The sequence below is a fragment of the Panthera onca genome, chromosome B2, assembly GCF_046562875.1.
Source record: "Panthera onca isolate mPanOnc1 chromosome B2, mPanOnc1 haplotype 2, whole genome shotgun sequence".
NCBI lineage: Eukaryota > Metazoa > Chordata > Mammalia > Carnivora > Felidae > Panthera > Panthera onca.
Genome location: NC_138343.1, coordinates 128,799,888 through 128,822,206, shown reverse-complemented (window position 1 = coordinate 128,822,206; position 22,319 = coordinate 128,799,888). Strand labels below are relative to the sequence as shown.

At 42.0% G+C, this 22,319-nt stretch overlaps 1 protein-coding gene across 5 annotated transcripts in view; it reads right to left on the bottom strand.

The window, feature by feature from the left end:
* PHACTR2 (phosphatase and actin regulator 2) overlaps nucleotides 1-22,319 on the bottom strand; it is a 273,426-nt gene that overhangs the window by 191,751 nt on the left and 59,356 nt on the right. The window contains exon 1 of one of the 5 annotated variants that reach the window (XM_060614417.3): nucleotides 5,321-5,451. The exons of the other annotated variants lie outside the window; for them this stretch is intronic. Within the exon in view, the coding sequence (XP_060470400.2) occupies nucleotides 5,321-5,333 (13 nt within the window). The 5' untranslated portion in view covers nucleotides 5,334-5,451. Of the gene's footprint in view, nucleotides 1-5,320; nucleotides 5,452-22,319 lie in introns of those variants that run through there. 5 annotated transcript variants of the gene reach the window in all.

Below are 22,319 nucleotides of genomic sequence, written 5' to 3'. Positions count from 1 at the left end.
TAACTGCACTGTGGTGAACGCAGAATGATGAATAAACTTGTGGAATCACTATGTTGTACACCTGAAACTAATGTATTATTAAGTGTCAACTATATTCAAACAAAAAAATCTAAGAAAATTTAGTGCCACTTCTTGGGACTTTAATGTACATTTTATGTACATGAACCTGTATTTCCTTTGACGTTTTTGTTTTAAAGGACGGTGATTTCTATAATAATAATGGCACTTTGAAAATAGACATTCCAAAAAAGCAGATTCTTTATTAAATCTTAAGCTATCCCTGAGAAAAATATCTTCATATGAATCTAAGGTGCTCTTAGATTCACTTATAGTTCACCTATTTGATGAACTATAAAATGCTACAACAGCACAATGGACTTCACAATAAACTCAAAGAAAAATACTGTAATTACCTGCTTTATAGTGAATAAAATATTCAATAATTATTTTTAGGATGTAAGAGGCACTTCAGAAAATAAGAATCAATTCCTTTTTTTAATTAAAAAGAAAAGCTATTCTAAATTTTTATTAAGTTTGTTAGAAGAGCTAGTAACATTTCCCTACGTTGAAGCTTTTAATCCCAACCAAAAAAATGCATACCCAAGTACACATATAAAATGCAATATATGCATGCAAATGTATGCATTTGTATGTATATATAACATTATTATATTTCTAAAACATTGCAGTTGACAAAATTATAGCTACTAAGACCAAGATATCATGAAAGTAGGGGATTAGAGGGAACAAATTTAAATTGCACCAAATATAGTTTTCAAACATAGTCAAATGTCCTAGAAAGCATTCATTTCCAAAACAAATGAATTCACACAGAAATGTTGCTCCATTAGGTAATCATTCTCCTCAGTGACTGCCTTCAGTTGTTCAGGAACTTGGCTACGGCAGCCTGAAGTAGATTTTCCTATGAAAATTTTTTGAATCAGTTTGAAATAAAATGTGTTTGTGCTTACGTTTTCTTATATAACAGCCTGGCCTTTACCAAAATTATTTCAGTGCTTAGGGGCACGTTTCTCTGGGCCTGGTCTTATCTCCATCTGTGTTGAAAGATTGTCAAGTAGCATTTGAAAGTCTCCTTTCTCTCCATCACCTATGGATCCCCCACAGGCTGGGGGGAAGGAGGCAAGGAAGCATTAGTTGCTGTTGGGTTTCCTGAGATGAACAAAGATAAAGAGATTAAAATAGAAAATATTTTAAATTGGGGCGAAAAACAAAAAACCTTGCATTATCTCAAATCCATGGTTAATAAGGAATTTCGTGTGTGCACGTGTGCCTGTATACGTGCGTGTGTGTGTGTGTGTGTGTGTGTGTGTGTGTGTGTACCTTTTAGTGGATGAAAAAGTCATCAGTGAACAACTACTAAGGCAAATGGGTAACACAGAGGTATTTCAAACTCAGCAAGTCAAAACAGAATTCATTGTTTTTCTCTTAAAACTCCTCTGGTATTTCGTAGTATAGGATTATTACTATTATCTTAGATTCTCAAAGTAGAAACCTCAAAGTTCTGCTTTGATTGGTCTACTTCTCCCTTCCTCCTTATCCACTCATCATGTTCTTTTGATGCATATCCAATGCACTCGTCAATCCTAGTCCTGGTTTCACCACCCACATCAATTTCCAGCTATGTTCTTGGGACAGCCACCTGACTGGTGTCTGATTCTAACTGCCTGCCTTCCCACTCCATCGTCACACTGCTAGCTCCATACTGCTAGAGCATATATTTATTCACAAAGCAACGTCGCTTCAATTTTTTGGTGGTTCTTTAAACAGCCAACATGCATTGAGAACTACCATATGCCGGCCATTGTACCAAATTTTAAGTGTAGTACCTAATTTTTCTCTTCATAACATCCTATGAGATGGATACAGTTATTGTTGGCACTTACCAATGAGAACATAAAGGCATAGGGTTTATATACCTGGTTTGTGGTTCCGGTAGGTGGCAGTGCTAGTGGTCATCTCAGATTATCAGATGCTCTTGATCATTCCATTATAAACCTTTCCTCAATGTGGTTGCCAAATGACCCTCCAGTCTTTTTCACAAGGAGCTAGCAGACTGTGAATTTCTCATATTCAGTTATTGTACACCAAGGGTCAAGAGTCTTTAAGGCCCTGGGCTAGATAGAATGTAAGGTGAGGGCACGGTGGCTCTCATAGCTTCCAGCTCCCTTTCCCAACTAGGGTGCCCCTCAGGACCCACAGATGATAATGGAAGTATCTTGATCGCAAGCAATGAAACATTCGCCCAACAAATGCTGCAGAACTTTTTATAATACTCTGCCCCTGTGGGATATGGAATGACATTTCCCAAACAATGTTTTTCAGACATAATCACACACTACGCATCAACTTTGTAACATCTCTTTCCACGACTCATTCGACTCATTCGTGAGACCACTTGAGGAAGGGTAGGGAGGGGAGCAGTGAGGGGATACAAAGGCAGGGACAGGATAACTTGGGTCACAGCTGTCGTCACAGACTTGTTTTTATCAAGGACTATCATTTGAGTTGTTACCAAATTTATAAGAAGAAATAGTTACATAAAAAACAGGAGAAGAAAAGGTTAGACATTGCTAAAACTGCCCTGACATATTCCACATATGCTGTTTGATAAATATTTTATTGTTATTCCAGGAAAAGCTTTTAAAGGAATACATAAGCCAGCAATTATGGGGAAGGGATGTCTCCTTCTCAGAGATAGTAGGAATGCCAAAGACAGCTCTTTGCTGCGAAGGAAAGGGTGGACCGACTCACAATGGCATGCTTGGGGAAAGGTGCACAGACGTACCGAAGGAGCCAAAGTCCCGGGCAGTAACTCTTCCTTGCGTGTGAACAACAAAAACCACACAAACATCTCCGGTGCAATGTTCTGTGTGATCTGGATAAATCAGAGACACTTGGCTTTTGTGTGTGTGTCCTCCTAGCTGTGTTTCTGCCTAACAAGTATCCGAACCCTGACGCAGAAAGCCGTGCTTGAGGAAGGCCTGGCTCCTTGAAACTGATGGTTGAATGGTTAGGACGATGCCCAGCTCTAAACTGCTAGCCTCTGATAGATATTGAGGGCCTGAACCCACTGCTGACTGGAAAAACTTAGGCAGATATTCAAAGTCATTATCTTATTCAAATTAAATTGGAGACATTCCAGTGCTCCAAGCTAACTGGGTGTCTTGGTATAATGCTAAACACATTTCCAAGGGTTTTGTTTGTTTTTGTGGGTGTTGGTTTTTTTTTGTTTTTGTTTTTTTTTTTTGGCTACTTATCAGTACTATCTTAAATACAATTTATTGAAGTGTATGTGTCTGATGGATGTTTACATTTCCCTGTTATAAGAGAGGCTGTTTACGTCATCAAAAAATTACCATGAAAAGTGATCACTGACAGCCAATTGGCCATTATAAGAAGACGCTATTTCTGAAATATTCGAACAATGTAATTTAAGAGCCTGTTCTTCCACTCAAAGGTATACATGCCTAGATTGGAGATTTCACCTAAAATTCGAAATGATATGGAAACTTCTCCTTTAAAAGCCACTTGACACAGTACACAAATATTCTTCAGTGTGTCAGGGACAGAGGTATTTTATTAATGGCATTTAAAAGCATAAACGAATGTTAAGTACAAACTGAGAAAACATTTATCCCCCTAAGCTATAGTTCACCAAAAAGTAAATCATAACCCTCAGCATTTTTGAAGCCTATAAAAAGGCTCCTACAGTAGTTTCTCTTCTTTTCTTAAATGGCCTTTAAATAAATATATGAGTCAGTTAAGAAAGCCATTTACTTGAATTGAAGTGATAATTCTGCCAGGACGTCAGTATAATTAATTGTGGGTAGCAGAAGTTTTAAATGAGGCTACATTAGAGATTCTATGTTGTTGTTTTTTTTTTTTTTCTCACTCTACCTCTATAATTAGAGAAGTTTTGGGTGGATCTTGAAATTGTGACTTGTCATGGAATATCATGTCTACACGCACTTGTGACAAGCCTTACGGCATATTCTTTAATGACCACAATGGGGGGTATAATGCACAGACATATATATTGTATGCATATACAGCAATCCAGCCTCCTTCCTACTACTACTATTGCTACTCTACACATACACACTCACACTCACACACTCCCAACACACGCACACTCCCCCTCACACTTGTTCTGTTTCGTTCACAACCCTGAAATTTTCATCCCTAAGATTGCACTGTTCCAATTTACTTCAACGTCTTCCACATCAAATACAAAGTTATTTTAGTCACAGACTTTTATTCCTGGTAAACTATTTCATAAAAGAACTCAAACCACCCTGCCTTCAAAATTTCTGCTTGCCTATGCTACCTGCACCGAGGACTGAAATAACCACATTTCATAAACAAATACGCTTTCCTACAAATGGGTGGTCTTCCTGTGTAGGATGTGTTTCAAAGGGTGCATCCTGTCAGCAGAGCCGACTGTGTCTCGAGGCACTGTAAGGCATCACTAGAAAACTGACACCAGCTGAGAAACTGAACGAGTGAGTTTCAGGAGACAGAGAATCCATAACACATTTGGGAAAATTCTGCATTTCGTGTCAATAACATTGAAACGAGGGGTGTATACCTTCTAAAAGTTCACTATGGCAAAGAAGAAAAAAGTTCTACACAAGGAATCGTTTTATGCTAACCATTTAGCTGGCATTAGAATATTCCAAGTTATATCTGTCTAGCCGTCAAGTAAAGATATTAAAAACAAATACAGTTTTAAAAGGTACGCACATGATCGGCCACTAATGTCTATACGCCAAAATTAAAATCTCAGAGGATACTGAGACATTTTCTACATTTTCATCCTAATAGGAAGATAAAGCATAAGACACAAGAACGTGTCTGCTGGGACACTGGGCATATCGTAACGCTGAACAAAATGTTTGATTAGCTCATTAACTCCATCCACCTTTTGTCACCCCTTCCTAATAGTTTTTTCATTAACTAGATGCATTTTTCACCCTCTGTTCGGAGCACAAAAGGATCAAACAGCACAATTCCTGCAGCCTGAGATATGCTAAATATGCTAAACGTAAAAATGCTAAATAAAATAGCAGCGCAGTCTTGGAATAGGTGAATGGGGAATTAGGATCTGCGTGCTCAATCTGAACTTCAAAGCAAACACTGCTTGCCTAGTGGACAATGCAGCAGGGTTAACACATTACACACCTCCAGGTCTTCAACATTTAAGTGCAGCACAAGACCAAAAAATAAGCAAACCTTTTGCAGCAAAGGCTGCAGATCGCAAAGGAGCCCAGAGGCTATGAAGGATTCACGCTTTACCTACCGGCATTGTCCATGTCTCAGGAGTGGCGAGGCGAGTTCTGTAGCCTGGCAGCCGGGGAGCCCCAGCTCTTCTCCTGGCTAACGAAGCACCCTGCCCTTCTGCTGATTATCAGTCCTTGCTGGCACACAGAGCATACTTCATGCACTGTCTGCAGGAGACACCGCCAGGAAATTTATATCTCCAAGGATGACAAACAGCCATTAGCTCCATTACAGGCTGATTAAGAGAGACTGAGCCTATCAAGTGGATACTTGAATCCACTGGGGTTTTCACCTCTGTTCCAAGCAAAGGCGGGGGGTGGAAATCACCGCAATGTGGAGAGTACTGCACATTTCAGAAAAGAAGGGTACATGCGATGCAGAGCACAGTGCTTTTCCAAAAGATGCCAGAGCAAACACGAGCCGGAAGAGGCACAGATAATTAAAAGGTAAAAAGGGATCTTTACAACTATAATAAATTCTCCTTTCTTCGGGGCTGATCTAAATGCGGTCCAGCCTTTATCACTGACATCACTGAATGACTGGGCAACTTTTCAATGTAGAATTTTAAAGTTTGTGGTGGTTGTTGTCCCTGTCATTGGGGTGAGCAAGGAAGAGCAGAAAAACCACCTTAAAATAAAGGCTACCTTTAATATTTCTGCACTAAATAAATGCTAAGAGGCCAAGTATTGTCATTCCATTTTGATTATGTTTTCATCATGACAAGTGTCCCTATTTCTGGTCAGAATTTCTGCCCACCTCTCCTCACAGAGAAATTCAAAGGCATTTCACTAACCATCACCAAGAACACTAGAAATAATTGTCAAAAAGATGTCAGGGGACTCTATTGTATGTTACAGTCCATAGCCACCTAAGTAACAGAAAGCTGGGAATCAAGAAAAATGCATTTACTAACGCAGGAATGTGCATGTCTTGTCTCTAATTTGTGCAAAGACACAGTCACCTGAAACTACCTACGATACCAAGGCATAAGGAGGGGCAGAGAGCTGAAGAAATTGTGTGCCATGCTCTGTGGCTGTTGTGACATTCGATTTTGGGGACAGCACAACTCTGTTTTCTGCATTTTCTAAGATAGACTAAAAAAATTTATAGTGGCCTCATTTGACCTATGATACAAGGAATCCATACTACAGCAAGGGCCTACAGGTTTTCTAAAATCCTACAGGATTTCGAAAACCAGTTCATGGTGTTGTCACACCCTCAGGGTTGTTCAACTGGAAACGCAATTCATTTATTTGGCATTTCTGTATGCCGTTGGAATTCCTGATGACAAAGCACATGCAAATTATTTATAATCCTGTCTTCCATTTTTACAGCTTTTAAGTATTTCTGTTTTTAATGTCACTTTTGGCTTTCCTATAGATTTGCGATCCCTTCATTGTTTAAGTTTTTTTTAATATTTGTTCATTGTTGAGAGATAGAGACAGACCGTGAGCGGGGGAAGGGCTGAGAGAGAGAGAGGGAGACACAGAATATGAAGCAGGTTCCCAGGCTCTGAGCTGTCAGCACAGAGCCCGACGTGGGTGGGGCTCCAACTCACAAACCGTGAGATCCTGACCTGAGCCGAAGTTGGACGCGTAACGGACTGAGCCCTCCAAGCGCCCCGGAGTTCCTCCGCTGTTTAAACAAAATACTCCATTTGTGAGATCAGCACTAGTACAACAATATTTTCTTCAAAGAAAAGTTGAAGTTCTCAGGGATTTTACACTGAGATTTTATCCCCATTATTTTAAATTCCGTCACACAACTGTGAGGATTATTAATTTTAAAAAAGCATTCTTCACATATTTTTTAAACGCTTGGATCCCTTAAGACTGAAATCACTGTGGCTTCCATACCTCATCCGCTTGCCCTGATTAAGACTGTCAAGCACCCAGAGTGAGTGCCATCAGGAGAAATCTAGGGCAAGCTAACTAGGAGTTAACAGGGAAGTATGAATGACAAAAGGGAGAGAAACTATTTCATGAAGTCTGGGATTTTGGTAAGGAGGAGATAAGAAGTGTCACGACCTGACAGTGCACATTGACTAATATGAATATATTTATATTAGCTCTGTACACAGTTCAAAACGTGGCTCTCGATTATTTTCATTAATACAGTCACCAAATTGTAAATGGATGGTGTGCCAAACGTTTGTTTTGTCGGTCATTTGAAAAACACTTGTTCTCATAAAACACTGATTAGGTTCCAAGGACAGACCATTAAATGCTGCTTAACTCATGATGTGATTTCTGTAATATCCATGATCTCCTACACACAATCCTAAAATCCAGAAAGTTCTGAAAATCTTAAGGTTCTTTCTTTTCTTAAAGTTGGGCCCCAAAATGCGTATGTGGCACCACATGACTTGGCCACATTTGAAACCTTTACTTGTCTCGTTTTGAGTGAATAACATGTTTTACAACAAGATTTTTAACGTTATAGCTCTACAAGGGATGGGCGACAAGGCAAGATGGCCCGATGTAATGAAACTAACATCGTGTCTATCAGGAGTGAGGCTATTCACAAACAGCGTAAATTGCCACGGACGAATCTGCTCTGTGTCCCCCTGCATTCGCCACCAGCCCACCACTGCCCCTCTTCCATTCCCACCTGGCATCAGAAGATGGCAATGTACACTGTATGTTAACTAACTAAAATTTAAAATAAAAAAATAGATAAAATAAAATAAATTTTTAAGAAGATGGCAAAGTAACGATGGAAAAGCACAGTGAGTGGAACACTTTCCTCAAGCTCCAGGGAGAATGCACTCCCTCCGTTGATTTAATTCAGACCTATAGTTAATATGCTCTAGTTGGGGAATGTCTGGATGTAAAATGTTTACCACGCCCTTTCTAAGTGTCCCTGAGGTGCTGTGCAGCACAGTAGTAGCATCAATAAGTCTCAAGTTCTACAGCATGTTTTAAAATCGTTTTTTTTTTTTTTTAATTTTTTTTTTAACGTTTATTTATTTTTGAGACAGAGACAGAGTGTGATCAGGGGAGGGGCAGAGAGAGGGGGAGACATAGAATCTGAAACAGGCTCCAGGCTCTGAGCTGTCAGCACAGAGCCTGATGCGGGGCTCGAACTCACAGACTGTGAGATCATGACCTGAGCCGAAGTCGGACGCTTAACCGACTGAGCCACCCAGGCGCCCCTAAAATCGGTTTTAACGTTTATTTGTTTATTCTAAGAGAGAGAGAGAGGCAGAGAGAGAATCCCAAGCAGGCTCTGCACTGTCAGAGCAGAGAAGGATGCGAGGCTCAGTCTCACAAACTGTGAAATCATGACCTACGCCGAAATCAAGAGTTGGATGCTTAACCGACTGAGCCACCTGGGTGTCCCGTTACAGCATGTTTTAAACATAAATTTTAGTTCCTGTTTTTATGAGCCTTCTAATATGTATATTCCTTAGCTCTCTTCAAAGCACACGAATATGCTTGAGGCCACTGGTAATTTGGAGCACCGGCATCCAAAACACCCCCAGTGCGATCCCACCTACAGAGAGAAGGCTATAACCGGTCACCAGGGTTTTGTTTTTGGTTTTTGTTTTGTTTTTTAAAGGATTGTTCACCCGAGGTTGGTCTCAAGAGTTCGTGACTCCAAGCCAGACCAGCTAAGGTAGCAACTGCAAGGTTACCAGTGGGCATCCAGTACTTTCAAATGCATCACCAAGCACCTGGTGATAATCTGGCCATTATCACATCTTTCTTCAAAAAACCCTATTAGTGACTCTCTTTTGATTTCAGAGAAGAAAATATCGTGGCTTCCTAGAAAAGGAAGCTTATTTCATATTATTTCTTAACTTTCCCATGAGACGCTGTCACGTTGGGGACACAGAAGGGAGCTGGTAGCAGTCATGCTCTACCTTTTCTGGCGGTAACCTGACTGTAATCCAAGCCCAGGTAGACCAAGAGCAGTTCACATGGATACTATGGGGCACAAGAAGCAGACGTATTTTTCCAAGAGGTGTAGCCACTCCAGAATCATAGGCTAAAAATACCATGGTTTGGCTTTCAGGGGACCAACTGAGATACTTCTCCACAAAGTTAGACTTTGTTCCTTAGAATGGAAAAATTAAGAGAATGAATTGTCCATGTAATTAAATTACTACATTGCTTGGCCCAGCAGATCAGACTATCTGATCTTCTTACTTTCTGATTTACCTAAAGAAACAAAGAAGTGCTATTGACTACCTATTGGCTAGACTATTGACTACCAATTAGGAAGTAGTTAAGGCTTGCTTCCAGTTACTTTGGGAATAGGTTCTATTGGAAATCTGTTCTGAAAAGATTTCAGATGCTGTTTTCATAAGAATAGCCATTGTATATTGATAGTGGCAATGAACAAAGTGTTTGGGTTTATAACTCTCCTAAGTACTAAACCAAATCCCTGAACTATTAAAAAAAGAAAGTTCACAGGAGGGAGTTCTGCGACAGAACATATTTCCAGGAAGATCAGGGCAAAAAAACTAGACATTTATCTAATGTTCTATTATCTGGATTTTAGGACAATACTTACTTGACATGCTTATGTTCTCCATTATTCCTAACCATTCTCCTTTGAGATTTCTCTTCTGGTGGAAGGTGGAAGGGAGTGTCTCCTGAATTAATTGTTAACATTTGCTTCTCTTCCCTTGTACACAGTCCATAGAAAAAGCCTTCTAGTCAAACAGACTTAAGTAACACCTTAATGTGAAGCCATGACACTTTTCAGCATACCCGGAACTTTGCTTGGAGTCTAGACCATAATGAAACTATTAACTCTCAGACACGGTCTTCTGACACGTTTGGACTTTTGGTCAAGGTGGTTTGCTGAGCCCCTGCTTCGACACTACCTTTCTGCTCCAACACACAGCAATGGTAGACAACATATCAAATAGGGTAAGTCACAGCTAGGCTTAAAAAAGCTAGGTAACCACTTCCGTGAATCGGAAAGGAGCCCAAAGCCCAAAGCAGCAATGAGGCTTCTGCTGAGGTTGCTGTGTTCAAGGTACAAAAGAGAGGCTGGAGGCCAGTGCGTGGCTTCTATGCAGTGAGGGGTTTCAAACAGCTCTGCGTGAGAAGGGAGGGGGCAGAGCAAAGCTCTGCTTCAATGAGGACTCCTTGCTCAAGAAAGAAAGCTGTCGGGGGCGCCTGAGTGGCTCAGTTGGTTGAGCGTCCGACTTCGGCTCAGGTCATGATCTCGCAGCCGGTGAGTTCAAGCCCCGCGTCGGGCTCTGTGCTGACAGCTCAGAGCCTGGAGCCTGTTTCAGATTCTGTGTCTCCCTCTCTCTCTGACCCTCCTCCGTTCATACTCTGTCTCTCTCTCTGTCTCAAAGAAAGAAAGAAAGAAAGAAAGAAAGAAAGAAAGAAAGAAAGAAAGTTGAAAAAACAACGGCTGTTGACTCATTTCCAGAAGCCACATCTTTATAAAGCCTAGATGGGCATGAGGAGGATACATCCTCACAACCAAGAACAAAATCAGCTTCTTACTGGCTTCTTTAATACTAGATCAGCAATATCTCCCTCGAAATCATGAAGGAACCCCAAGATATCACTTGAACACCCGACTCTAGATCGGAGGACCAGAGGGTAAGGTGGGGCAACTTCAAACCATAAATCTATGAGAGAGGGGGAGAGAAAGAGAATCAAAACCAAACCAAAGAAGCAAAAAACAAAACAAAACCTTCCTCCTAAAATGATTGCGCAAGCTGAGTTCCAGATTGTTTAAGATTGTGAATATTTAAAGAGCAAGTAAGTGAAATAATCAATAAAACATAATTTCAGTCTTGATGGTATCAACGTTATGGAAGAGTCTCATAAAGATTTTTTTTATGTTTATTTTATTTTTTGAGAGAGAGAGAGAGAGAGAGAGAGCACAAGCAGGGGAGGGGCAGAGAGAGAGGGAAAGAGAGAATCCCAACCAGGTTCCTTGTGCTTAGTGTAATTTCCTGAGCTGAAATCAAGGGTCAGACACTTAACCGACTGCGCCACCCAGGTGCCCCATGATTTTTTTTATAAAAGATGCTGAAAGAAAATAATTATGGACCTTGAATGTCATGTTAGGCTATAGTCCCATCCTCCAGCAGCACCCTGACGCTGACACAGATACAGGCATAGACACTAAAAGCCACTAAAGAATGCACTTTAGCAAGATGAAAAGGGAACCCAAGGAGAAGGCAGAAGATGAAACACAATGAATAAGAAGTTGACAAAATGCATTAGTATATTTAAGTAACTATTGATGGTGAAATAGTAATTTCAAAATTAATAAAAACATTTACAAAAAGGTCAAACTGGATAACTGTAACAAAATACAAGGGGGATGTTCAATGATAATTCAAAGTGTGAAAGGAGAAGAGACACATTGAATAGCTTCAGATTTAGATTCAGACATAATGAATAGTTGTAGATTTTAAATTGGGAGACATATATACGTTTTCTATTTTTATTTTTTTAAGAATAACCACTCAAAGAATAGGAGTAGTTTGGTCACATACACTAATAGTCTCTAAAATGGATTGAATGTACACCAAGAAGGGTGTAAAGTGATCCACTGATGTAAGGAAAGAAAATATTAGAACTTCTATTAATATTTACTTTTATATATAAAAGATAGTTTACCGGGGCACCTGGGTGGCTCAGTCGGTTAAGCGTCCAACTTCAGCTCAGGTCACGATCTCACGGTCCGTGAGTTCGAGCCCCGCGTCGGGCTCTGGGCTGATGGCTCAGAGCCTGGAGCCTGCTTCAGATTCTGTGTCCCCCTCTCTCTCTGCCCCTCCCCCATTCATGTTCTGTCTCTCTCTGTCTCAAAAATAAATAAACGTTAAAAAATAAATAAAAAAATAAAAGATAATTTACTCATAAATGAACTAAAAAAAAGGGGGAGCCTGGGTGGCTCAATCAGTTGGGTGTCCAACTCTGGATTTCGGCTCAGGTCATGATCTCATGTTTCGCTGACAGTGGGGAGCCTGCGTGGCTCTCTCTTCCCCTCTCTCTCTGCCTCTACCCCGCTTGCACACTCCCTTTCTCTCTCTCTCTCTCTCTCTCTCTCTCTCAAATAAATTTTAAAAAAGTTAAGTTATTAAACTATAATAATACTTAATATACAGAGTTCCATGGCACCTTCACTTTTCCAAATGTCAGACTTGAAACATATAGTAAATAGTTCCATAGCATGGAATTGACACAAATTAGGCAATGGAATTCTTTATCTGCTTTTAAAAGCTTCAAAGGAAGGATTTCAGGGAATTTTCTTTTCCCTTTTTCTTCCTTTTTTTTTTGTGTGTGTGAATTTTCAACTCATTTGCTAAAATCCAAAACCGCACCACATATCGATTAGTTTTTGAAAAGAACCAGTGACAGTGGGTGAGAAAGCCATTTACTAGCTGAATTGCAACCCAGAGTTTTGCAAGAAAAGTTGTTGTCCATGAATTATAATTTTGCAAGCTCGAAGGTGCACTTCTTCAAAAAGGTCTCTCTTCAACTCTGATCGTCATTAAAGCCAGGTATCAAGACAAAGTCATAGAGAACCAAACCACGGGATTGCTGTGTCTTAAAACATTAAAGCATTAAATTAATTTAATTAATTAATTAATTAAAACATTAAAGCAAGATTGGAAAATTAATAATGCGTATTCCGTCTTCACCTCATTAAAGAAATTAGTAACTTTTGCCCATAAGACTTTAATCTTGTTAAAACAATAAAGTCTGTTGTTTCTGAAATATTGTTTATTTATCTTGATCTTGACCTTAAAAGTGTTTTATCTCTATGCCACATACTATACATGATATATTCTTACAGCGGTCCATGTATATAATAATTTCTAAATTAATAAATACACATGTATTGAGAGAACATGCTAAGTTTTTCTGATTTAGATTACTGCAGGGCCCTGCTTGCCAGCCATCTGTAGCACAAACTCATTCCGTCACAATTCCATGTGTTCCCTGATTCTGATTCTACTCTTTATCTCTCTCTGTCTGTCTCTCTCTGTCTCTCTTTTTAGGGACTGTTGCTATTACCACAGATGAGGTCTGCATACCCCTGCGAGCTCCAGAAATCGCTCTTGAGTCACAAAAATGTAAGTCCAGGAATGCATTTCTCTTATGGTAACAATACAAATGGATGAGAGGGGATAAAGGATCATCTGGGACCAAGGAGTACACACTAGCAGATCTTACTCGACAGTGAATCTCAAAATGAATACAATGGTGGCTAGAAAGCTAAAAAGAGCCACCAGCCCATCTCAGTGAATGAAATCAAATGAAACATGACAAAGTCACAGAGAGAAGGTTCCCCAATATGTAAGATATATTTAGTTTTTCTAATAAAACCAATGAGCCTAGGGTGCCCTGAGTAGTAAATCCCGATATCCAAATGGGATTTCCTGGGTGTAAGTCTAGTGTGCCTTAGCACCAGGGTTGTAGCCCGACACAAAATTGAAAGCAGACCTGTGAGAAAGAAGCTTGACACTGGGCAGCCCTGCAAAAACATTCAGGGGAAGCTCTGGGGGTTATGGTGAAAACCACGTCATCAAGCACTTTGTCCATTTCTAAGGTCCCAAGAAAGGTCCCAAGAATCCCCAGATGATTCTGGCTGAGGGGCACCACTGATGGGCTTTCTTCCCTCTCTTGAAGATCTGTAGCCCAGAACTGACACCTGTATCTGAGTTTCAGACTAATTACCATAATAGCAGCTCACATTATTGAGCACTGACTATTTGCCAGGCATTATGCCTAATTCTTTTCCTGTGCATTATCTCATTTAAGCCTAACGATAAGCGTGAGTTTGGTACTATTACTATTATTCCCATCTTGTAGATGAAAAACACTAAGACTTGGTGAGGTTAAGAGACACTTGCCTCAGGTTGCACAAAGTATACATCTGGATTTAAACTCAGGTGTCTTTGGTTACAACACCTCTATCTGCAATCTCAACATTCTATAGTATTTATCAGGAAGTTGGGGAAACCCAACGTTTTTTTAAAAAACTTATTGTTGAACTCCCAATTTTAACGGCAAAGAATAATTTCTTTTAAAGCTTCAAATCTGTCTCGATTTAACTAATAAAATGTTTAAAGCCACTCTTCCCTGCCTTCGAAAAAAAGAAATCTCTTTTCAAATCTCAATGGTGTTGCTATGAAAATAAACATGGTAGAATTTCCACCTGTAAAGAGACACAAAGGTCTTTCTAAATTCCAGGAGATAACTACATTTAAAAATTATTTCTGAAGGGAGACTAAATTATAAATCTATAAATCAAAGCAGGATGATATATGCTTACCATTATCCAGATCAATTTATTTATCACTTCAAGGATTTTTAAAAATAGTTTTCAGGAACTTTGCATACACTTTATTATGGCCAATGCCCCAAAAAATTATTGAGCCTGCAGCAATACAACAGGGTCACCGGAATGCCGAGGAAGGCGTCTGTCTGATTCGGTGCTGAGTAACTGGCAAAAGAGAGCTCCTGTCTCCATCCATCAGCCAAAAGGTGGCTTGTTGCTTAAAGGGCAGTTACAGCTGTTGGTGGATGAGTCTGCTGCAAACCAGCAAACAGAGGGAAAAGCAGGTTCATGGAATCTGCCCCAGGAATATACAGCCTGAACAAATTCTCTCCGCAAGCCATCACTTAGCGAAAAGCATGATAGATGCTCATCCCAACCACATAGCAAGGTCCCCCCAAGTGACAGATGGCTGACAAGTGCGTGCTGGCCTGACTGAGGGCAGCCTGTCTCTAATAGGCTTTCAGAAAGGGTCAGACTACTGTTTTCTCAGATGAGGAATCAAGGGCTGCCACTTGCCAGTCTAATCAAATCTGGCCCCACCATGAACATTTGGTTAGGCCAGACCTCGAAAGCTTCAGGCAAGGGCGATGCTCTCAATTTGCCAAAGTACCCACTGCTCCCTACTGTCTTCCATTGAGCTGCACACACCTATACGACCTGCCCGCCTCCTGAAAGCATATGTGCCCAAGTCAGCAGAATGGACTGATGACCTCTCACATCCCTTCCAGACTCATGATTCTATAAAGAAACGGAGGGATGTTTTAATTATCTATATAGCACAGAAACAGGAAAAGGTTTAGGCTGGATCTTAAAGAGCTTTTCCCACAAGGAAAGTATCACTCTGCAACCAAGAAAATTTCCTTGATGGGGTACTTCTCTGGGATTCATCAAACAAGGTATCCTAGGCTCTGAGCGACTTAAGTAGCTAAACATTTCTCTAGTGACAAGATGTTTCTTAATTTGGATAATTCCTTATCAAACATGTATTGATTAGCTCTGCTACAATATACAGTCCACAAAGGTAGGGATCTGGTCTGTCTTCAAAGCTCTGAGAACATTAAGTGCTCGGCAACTGTTTCTAGAATGAACGCATGATAAGTGATGCATGAATAAATAAACAAACATTGTGGACTGGGCCTTGCCCAGACCTTCACTTCGGCCACGTCACACTTCACCAACAGGAGAATTCCGTCATGCCTAAAGGGTACTGGTGGGGCGCCTGGGTGGCCAAGTCGGTTGAGTGTCTGACTCCGGCTCAGGTCATGATCTCACAGTTGGTGAGTTCGAGCCCAGCGTCGGGCTTGCTGCTGTCAGTGCGGAGCCTGCTTAAGATCCTCTGTCCCACTCTCTCTATCCCTCCCCTGTTCACGCTCTCTCTCAAAAAGAAATGAACATTAAAAACAATTAGTTAGGATAAAAAGTACTGGTCACTTTTTTCACCCATTCATCATTTCTGCCTGATCTCCTTAAATCGTCCAATGAAAATTAAGTCTCCTCTTACAAAAGGACATTTTGCCATCTATTAGTGAAAAATGGTAATTACTAACACTTACTTCTGCTCAATTGGGGAAATGACTTTTTCACCATGCGGCTTTTGGCTCTTTACGCAGGCACTCACTGCAGGAGGGAGTAGACTACCTGAATTTCTCTCGCATCAACCCAGGGCACCTAGAGCTAAGTGCTGAGTACACAGAAGGTAATCAATAAATGCCTGGCTGATTTAACTGGAGACAAAGGTCTCAGAATTTTCCCACTAAGACCGCTGCTCTGAGGAAATGAGGGATGAGACCCCAAGTTTAATTACTAGGGTCTGCTCCCATGGGCTTACTATTCACACCACTAAACTTGGCACAGACAACAATGAGCATCCATACCAGCCATCTAAAAGGTTCTAGAAGTACTTATTAGCGTCACAGCAAACATCTAGCTACAGTCTTTCAAGAACATAAGGCCTCCAAGATGGTTGCAGAAAAGTTCCTGAGAGCCATGGAGAAAAAGGAGATAAACGTTTGTCTCTAGGGGCACCTGGGTGGCTCAGTCAGTTGAGCATCCGACTTCAGCTCAGGTCATGATCTCACGGTTTGTGAGTTCGAGCCCCGCATCAGGCTCTGTTCTGACAGACAGCTCAGAGCCTGGAGCCTGCTTTGGATTCTGCGTCTCCCTCTCTCTCTGCCCCTCCCCTGCTCACGCTCTGTCTCCCTCTGTCTCAAAAATAAATAAAACATTAAAAAAAATTAACAAAAAAACATATTCGTCTCTGATATGAGGGTCAAGACAAGGAAAGGCCCTGGATAGCGACCAGGGTTTGCCCAGGTTCTTTTTTTTTTTTTTTTTTAAATTTTTTTTTTTTTCAACGTTTTTTATTTATTTTTGGGACAGAGAGAGACATAGCATGAACGGGGGAGGGGCAGAGAGAGAGGGAGACACAGAATCAGAAACAGGCTCCAGGCTCTGAGCCATCAGCCCAGAGCCTGACGCGGGGCTCGAACTCATGGACCGTGAGATCGTGACCTGGCTGAAGTCGGACGCTTAACCGACTGCGCCACCCAGGCGCCCCTCCCAGGTTCTAATTTAACAGCACGGAAAGCAGCCAAGATGGGGAGCTGGTATGGTTGCTCTAAAAGAATTGGCCCCTCTGCTTTCAATTTGCTTTTTGCATTGTCTTTTCATCTTGATTAGTTTTCTGTTGCCACTGTAATAAATTACAAAAAATTTAGTGGCTTCTAACAACCTAGATTTATTCTTATAGTTCTGGAAGTCATACACCTGAAATGAGTCTTACAGGGTTACAATCAAAGTATCAGCAGAGCTCAATTCCTTCTGGAGGCTCCAAAGAAGAATCCATTCCTTGTCCCTTCAAGCTTCTAGAAGCTGCCAGCCTCGGCTTATGGCCATATCACTCCACTCTCTACTTTTGCTGTCACATTGTCTTTTTCTCTTCAACCTCCTTGCCTTCGTCTTATAAGGACTCTTTGATTATACGGAGTTCAATTAAATAATCCAGGATAATTTCCTCAACTCAAGATCCTTGACTTAATCACATCTGTAAAGTCCCCTTGTCATGTAAAGTAACATATTGGCAGGTTCTGGAAACTAGGATGCAGACCTCTTGAGGGGAGGGGAAAACACATTATTCAGCCTCCTACGTCACCATTGTCTTATCAAACTACATGTCATCAAGCAAATCATTTTAAAAGTTCTCTTTTCCTGGGAATGTGCTGGAAGACAGCCCCCTGCTGCTCCCCTAGGTGCACCTGAGGTCTTGAATGTGGGGTGGGAGGTAGAAGATGTGGCAGGTGTGTGTGTGGGGGGGGGGGGGGGTGGATACCAGAAAAGGCACCTGTAGTGCAATTTGAGCAGGGAGTAAAAGGGTTTTTAGCCAGAGAAAAGAGCAGAGGAATTATAAAAAAGAATGGCAATACCATGGACTTGGGGGTGCAAGAATCTGACTCTACCTGGCATTCAAACAAACTAGGTCCAGGATGCCCCCGAGGCTAACACCAAAAGTGCTTAGGGCAATGCTGGATTAAGAATTTAAAAATCTCTGGGCACCTGGCTGGCTCAGTCAGTGGAGCATGAGACTCTTGATCTCCAGGTTGTGAGTTCAAGCCCCACGTTGGGTGTAGAGATTACTTAAAAAAATAAAACCTTGGGGCGCCTGAGTGGCTCAGTCAGTTAAGCGTCCAACTTCAGCTCAGGTCATGATTTCATGATTCGTGAGTTCAAGCCGCACATCGGGCCATCGGGCTCCGTGCTGACAGCTCAGAGCCTGGAGTCTGCTTCAGATTCTGTGTCTCCCTCTCTCTGTACCCTTCCCCCCACTCACACTCTGTCTCTCAAAAATAAACATTAAAAAAAAAAAAAAAATATATATATATAATAACATCTTTAAAAAAAAAGAAAGAATTTCAAAATCTTTCAGCAAGTGCACAGCTGAAACGATGTGTTCTGAAACGATGTGTTCTGTGAGGGAGGTACCCTCGACCTTCACAGCGCTCCTTAAAGGAGGGAACAGCTATCAGCTCAGATGCGGCATTTCTTCGGTTTCTCAGAGTCTTAGGTGAGTAATTATCTTCCTGGAATTCACTGGGTTTTCCCCACGACTACAATGCATTTTCCCAAGGTAAAAATGAACGGGCTCTTTGACAGTATGGAGAGTGAGAACGTGGGAGGGGGAAAGATATGTCAGAAGTAGAAAGAAAGATCCAGAGTATAGAGTAGTATGATGTGGCCTGGATATGGATGCTGGTAACAAAAACAAAGGAAGAAGGGTGGCCCCGAAGGAGTGTGGGCCAGCTGAGTGAATTCACAGGACTTGCCTCGAAGGCTGCAAAGCTCTAGAAACAGCCTGGTAGTTGAATGCTGTGATCCTTACAGAGACATTTGGTATTCCTGTAGCAAAAACCATTCATCTGCTGAAAACCTGCTGTGTTATCTATTCAGAAATGTTTGCTGACACTTATTATGATACTTTGTTTGATGCGAGCATAAATAAGACAGTGCGTCTGCTGGAGAAGCTTGGGTGCGTGCTAGCCTCTGCCACAAGAATAACCACCAAGAGGCAGATCTTCTGAGAAAGGATGACCAGCACAGTCAGTCACCCTCCACTCGGAAAATGGAACGTAATGCTGAAAAGACATGGTATCCAGACAGAGGAGACAAAGTATACAGTGATATGCAGATCTGACTTGCTGGGGGCAGGGACAGTATTTTCCACGGCCAATTTTGCAGGACTATCAAGATTCAGTTACCATTTGCATAGTGCTATACAATATCTGCAATTCACTAGAGATAAATTATTAGTAGGTGTGCTTATCCATAAATTGTCCTAACTTCATAGAATCTCTGCAAACTGAATAATTCTCCAATATGCTCTTATTCTCTAAAGTACTATTTTAAGACCCCCACCCCCCTGCCCCAGTAGCTAGTGCTTATATCAGAAATAGTTTGAGCCATGGGAAAACCTAAAAGGAGTTTGACGGGAACAAACTCTTCTCTAAGTGAGATTCTCTAAGTGAGTCTACCTGTAACCCACCTACTCAGTAGACAGGAAGTGAGTAGGAAAAGGTTACAGAATTAATGTTAAAATAGTAACATCAGCACACAATGATTCACCAGTGTGTTTATCTTTAGAGGGCTAAATTAAGTAGAACATTCTGGCAACATTCTTCTTTATTCTAACAGCATCCTTTCTCCCTTTAAAAACAATAAGAAAACAAACTCTAGATCTCTTCATGAAAGCCTTCACTCAGGACAAGAACTAAAGTCAGGCTTCCTTGAAGTTGGGATCAAATTTTAAGTCTGTAATCTAAATGTCAACAATGAAGTAAGATACACGGCATGGAATGTTCAGTTTGCATCCACTTCTCAAGGCATTCCACACCGTTGGCTTTGGGCACATCTTACAGCTTGCTCTGTGAAAGCCTGAATTAAAAATATGTTAGCTCATCAGTCATTTGAGTCTGGAAACATTTAAATAATTAAGCTCCAAACCCAGTCAGCACCACAGAATGTTCATGACCCTGGAGATGTCCCGGGCTCTGTCCATTCTGCCTCAGTCGATCAAAAAACTCCCCCAGAGCCAGGTAAACGTGGCACAAAACCCCCACCTAGTAAATGTGGCACAAATACCCATCTAGTAACGTGTGATAAAACCCTCCAATTTAGTCTCATGCAGAATAAAGTTAGGAGAGCTACCTCCTTCCTTCACCCAATTGTCATTTAGCGTGTCGTTTGACACGCTTCCCTGAGTTCATATAAATTTTAGTGGCCATCATCTCACTGCACTTATCACTGACCAACATCATTCCTTGTCCATCTATATTTTGCATCAAATGCGTCACACCTGATGAAGGTCCCTAGATTTGTTCTTACTACAAGAATCTAAAATTGGCTTGCTTCTAAAACCTGATCTGAGAATGTAATAGAAAAAGACCTGTAATAGAAAAAGCTATGTGTTATTCATAAAACCATTATGTAAGAGGCTTCACTTCAGAACTTCATCCCTCAGCTGACGTGCCTGCAAGGGAGCTCTGCTGAAACGAGCTGATCGGAAGAAGGGGGTCAGACATCACCACAGAGCCAGGTCGCCTCCCCGATAGCCTGGTTAGTTAGAGCAAAGCAGGGCCAGGAACTCAGTAGTGGTGTTAGCAGAGTCTCTGAGCACAGGGTAGGAGCCAAGTCCTGCTTGCCCAGAAGTGCGGGCTGTTGGCTCCACACCAACTGATGGCCAACTCTAAAGGAAACCCACGTGCCGGCCGACTGGGTCTAGCCGAGGCCAAAGCTGAGGCCGAAGCCCAGGCTTGCTTCCTGGACCACAATCAAGTCAAGGGCTTCTCCTACGCAATTTCTTCAGAAGCAGCAGTGACACCCCATCCTCATGTGGAAGAGAATTAGTGGTGTTCAATCTATGCCAACCCCCGCGTACTGTTTCCAAATTCCACCAGAATATTTCTATGGGTTCTAAGCACAAGTAGTTAACCTTTAATGGGTTTTCGGGGGAACACCTATCAAAAACACACATTTGTTTTCCAAATCCACTCAGTCAACAGTCACTGGGAGCCATCCTAGGTCAGGCGTGAAGCGGAGCCATAGGCTGATGCCCTGGGAAGTCACAGTGCGGCAGGGAGATGAGACAAATACGAAGATCCAAACGGAAGCCCACATTCCATATGCCTAAACATTTAGGTTGTAAATCAGGCTAAGAAACTGTTAATTAAAAGATGTTGTATCCTCAACATTAGCAAATACACCTTCGTAATGACCTGGAATGTGGCTGCTCTGAGAGTCGGCTTCTGGCCTGAGGCCCACCCTTCTCTGCCTGCCCCCAGGCCTGCCCCTGCACTGTAAGAGCTACTGCTCCTCTCATACTCACATATGCACTTTCTGTCAACACACCCTGCAACGGCCACCCTTCTGGCCTAGGGGTACAAACACCAGCAGTATAGTTCACTCTCACCCTCACAAAGTTGGGTCTAGGGAAGCAGCTCAGGCAGGCCCTGGAAGTGGCCCGAGGGCTCTTTGGACCGGGAATTCCAGGACCCCAGTTACCCACGGCATGGCCCAGAAAAGGAGATCTGGGCTCCAGACGGCACGTTCCCTACCCTGTAAGAGAAGGGTAACCGGAAGAGGCCAAGCCCAGAGCAAAGGTAACCTTGTGCCCGCGTCTAAGGGCAGCACTGGGGTCATCCCCTGTGTGTACTGGCGTTTTCTGAGAAGTCCTTACACCCGTCTGGCCTTCACTGGCCAGAGACCCATGGAGGCCACTGCTATGTCCTGCCTCCTTCCTGAACTGTCCAGCCTCCTCAGGTCTCTGGCCTCTCTGTGCCACGTTCATGCCATTCGTGGGTGCTTGGGAACATTCTGCTGCTCTCACATAACTCTGGGCCGGGAAAGACAACCTCACTGCTCTCCTGGACTCACAGGCTCATTCTCTGCTCATGTGGCACACCGGGGGCAGGAACTTGCTGCCACTCTCAGGTAACCTGCCTAGACTGCCACACAGCTGTTACTTTTTCTTTGTCAACCTGCTTGATGCAAGGTCACTCCAACAGTGTCCTAAATGGGTCTGAGTCTGCCTCCTTGATTATCTTCAAGCAACCTTTGCAGCCTTCTGCCCTATACCAGGCCTCAGCTTCTAAAACTCCCAAGGAAGAGCTGGCTTCGCTGTTCTCTGCATGCTGCCCAGTCATCCTGTCCTAAAGAAGTGAGTGCAGAAGGCCCAGCTCCCTGGGCAAGAGGAAATGTCA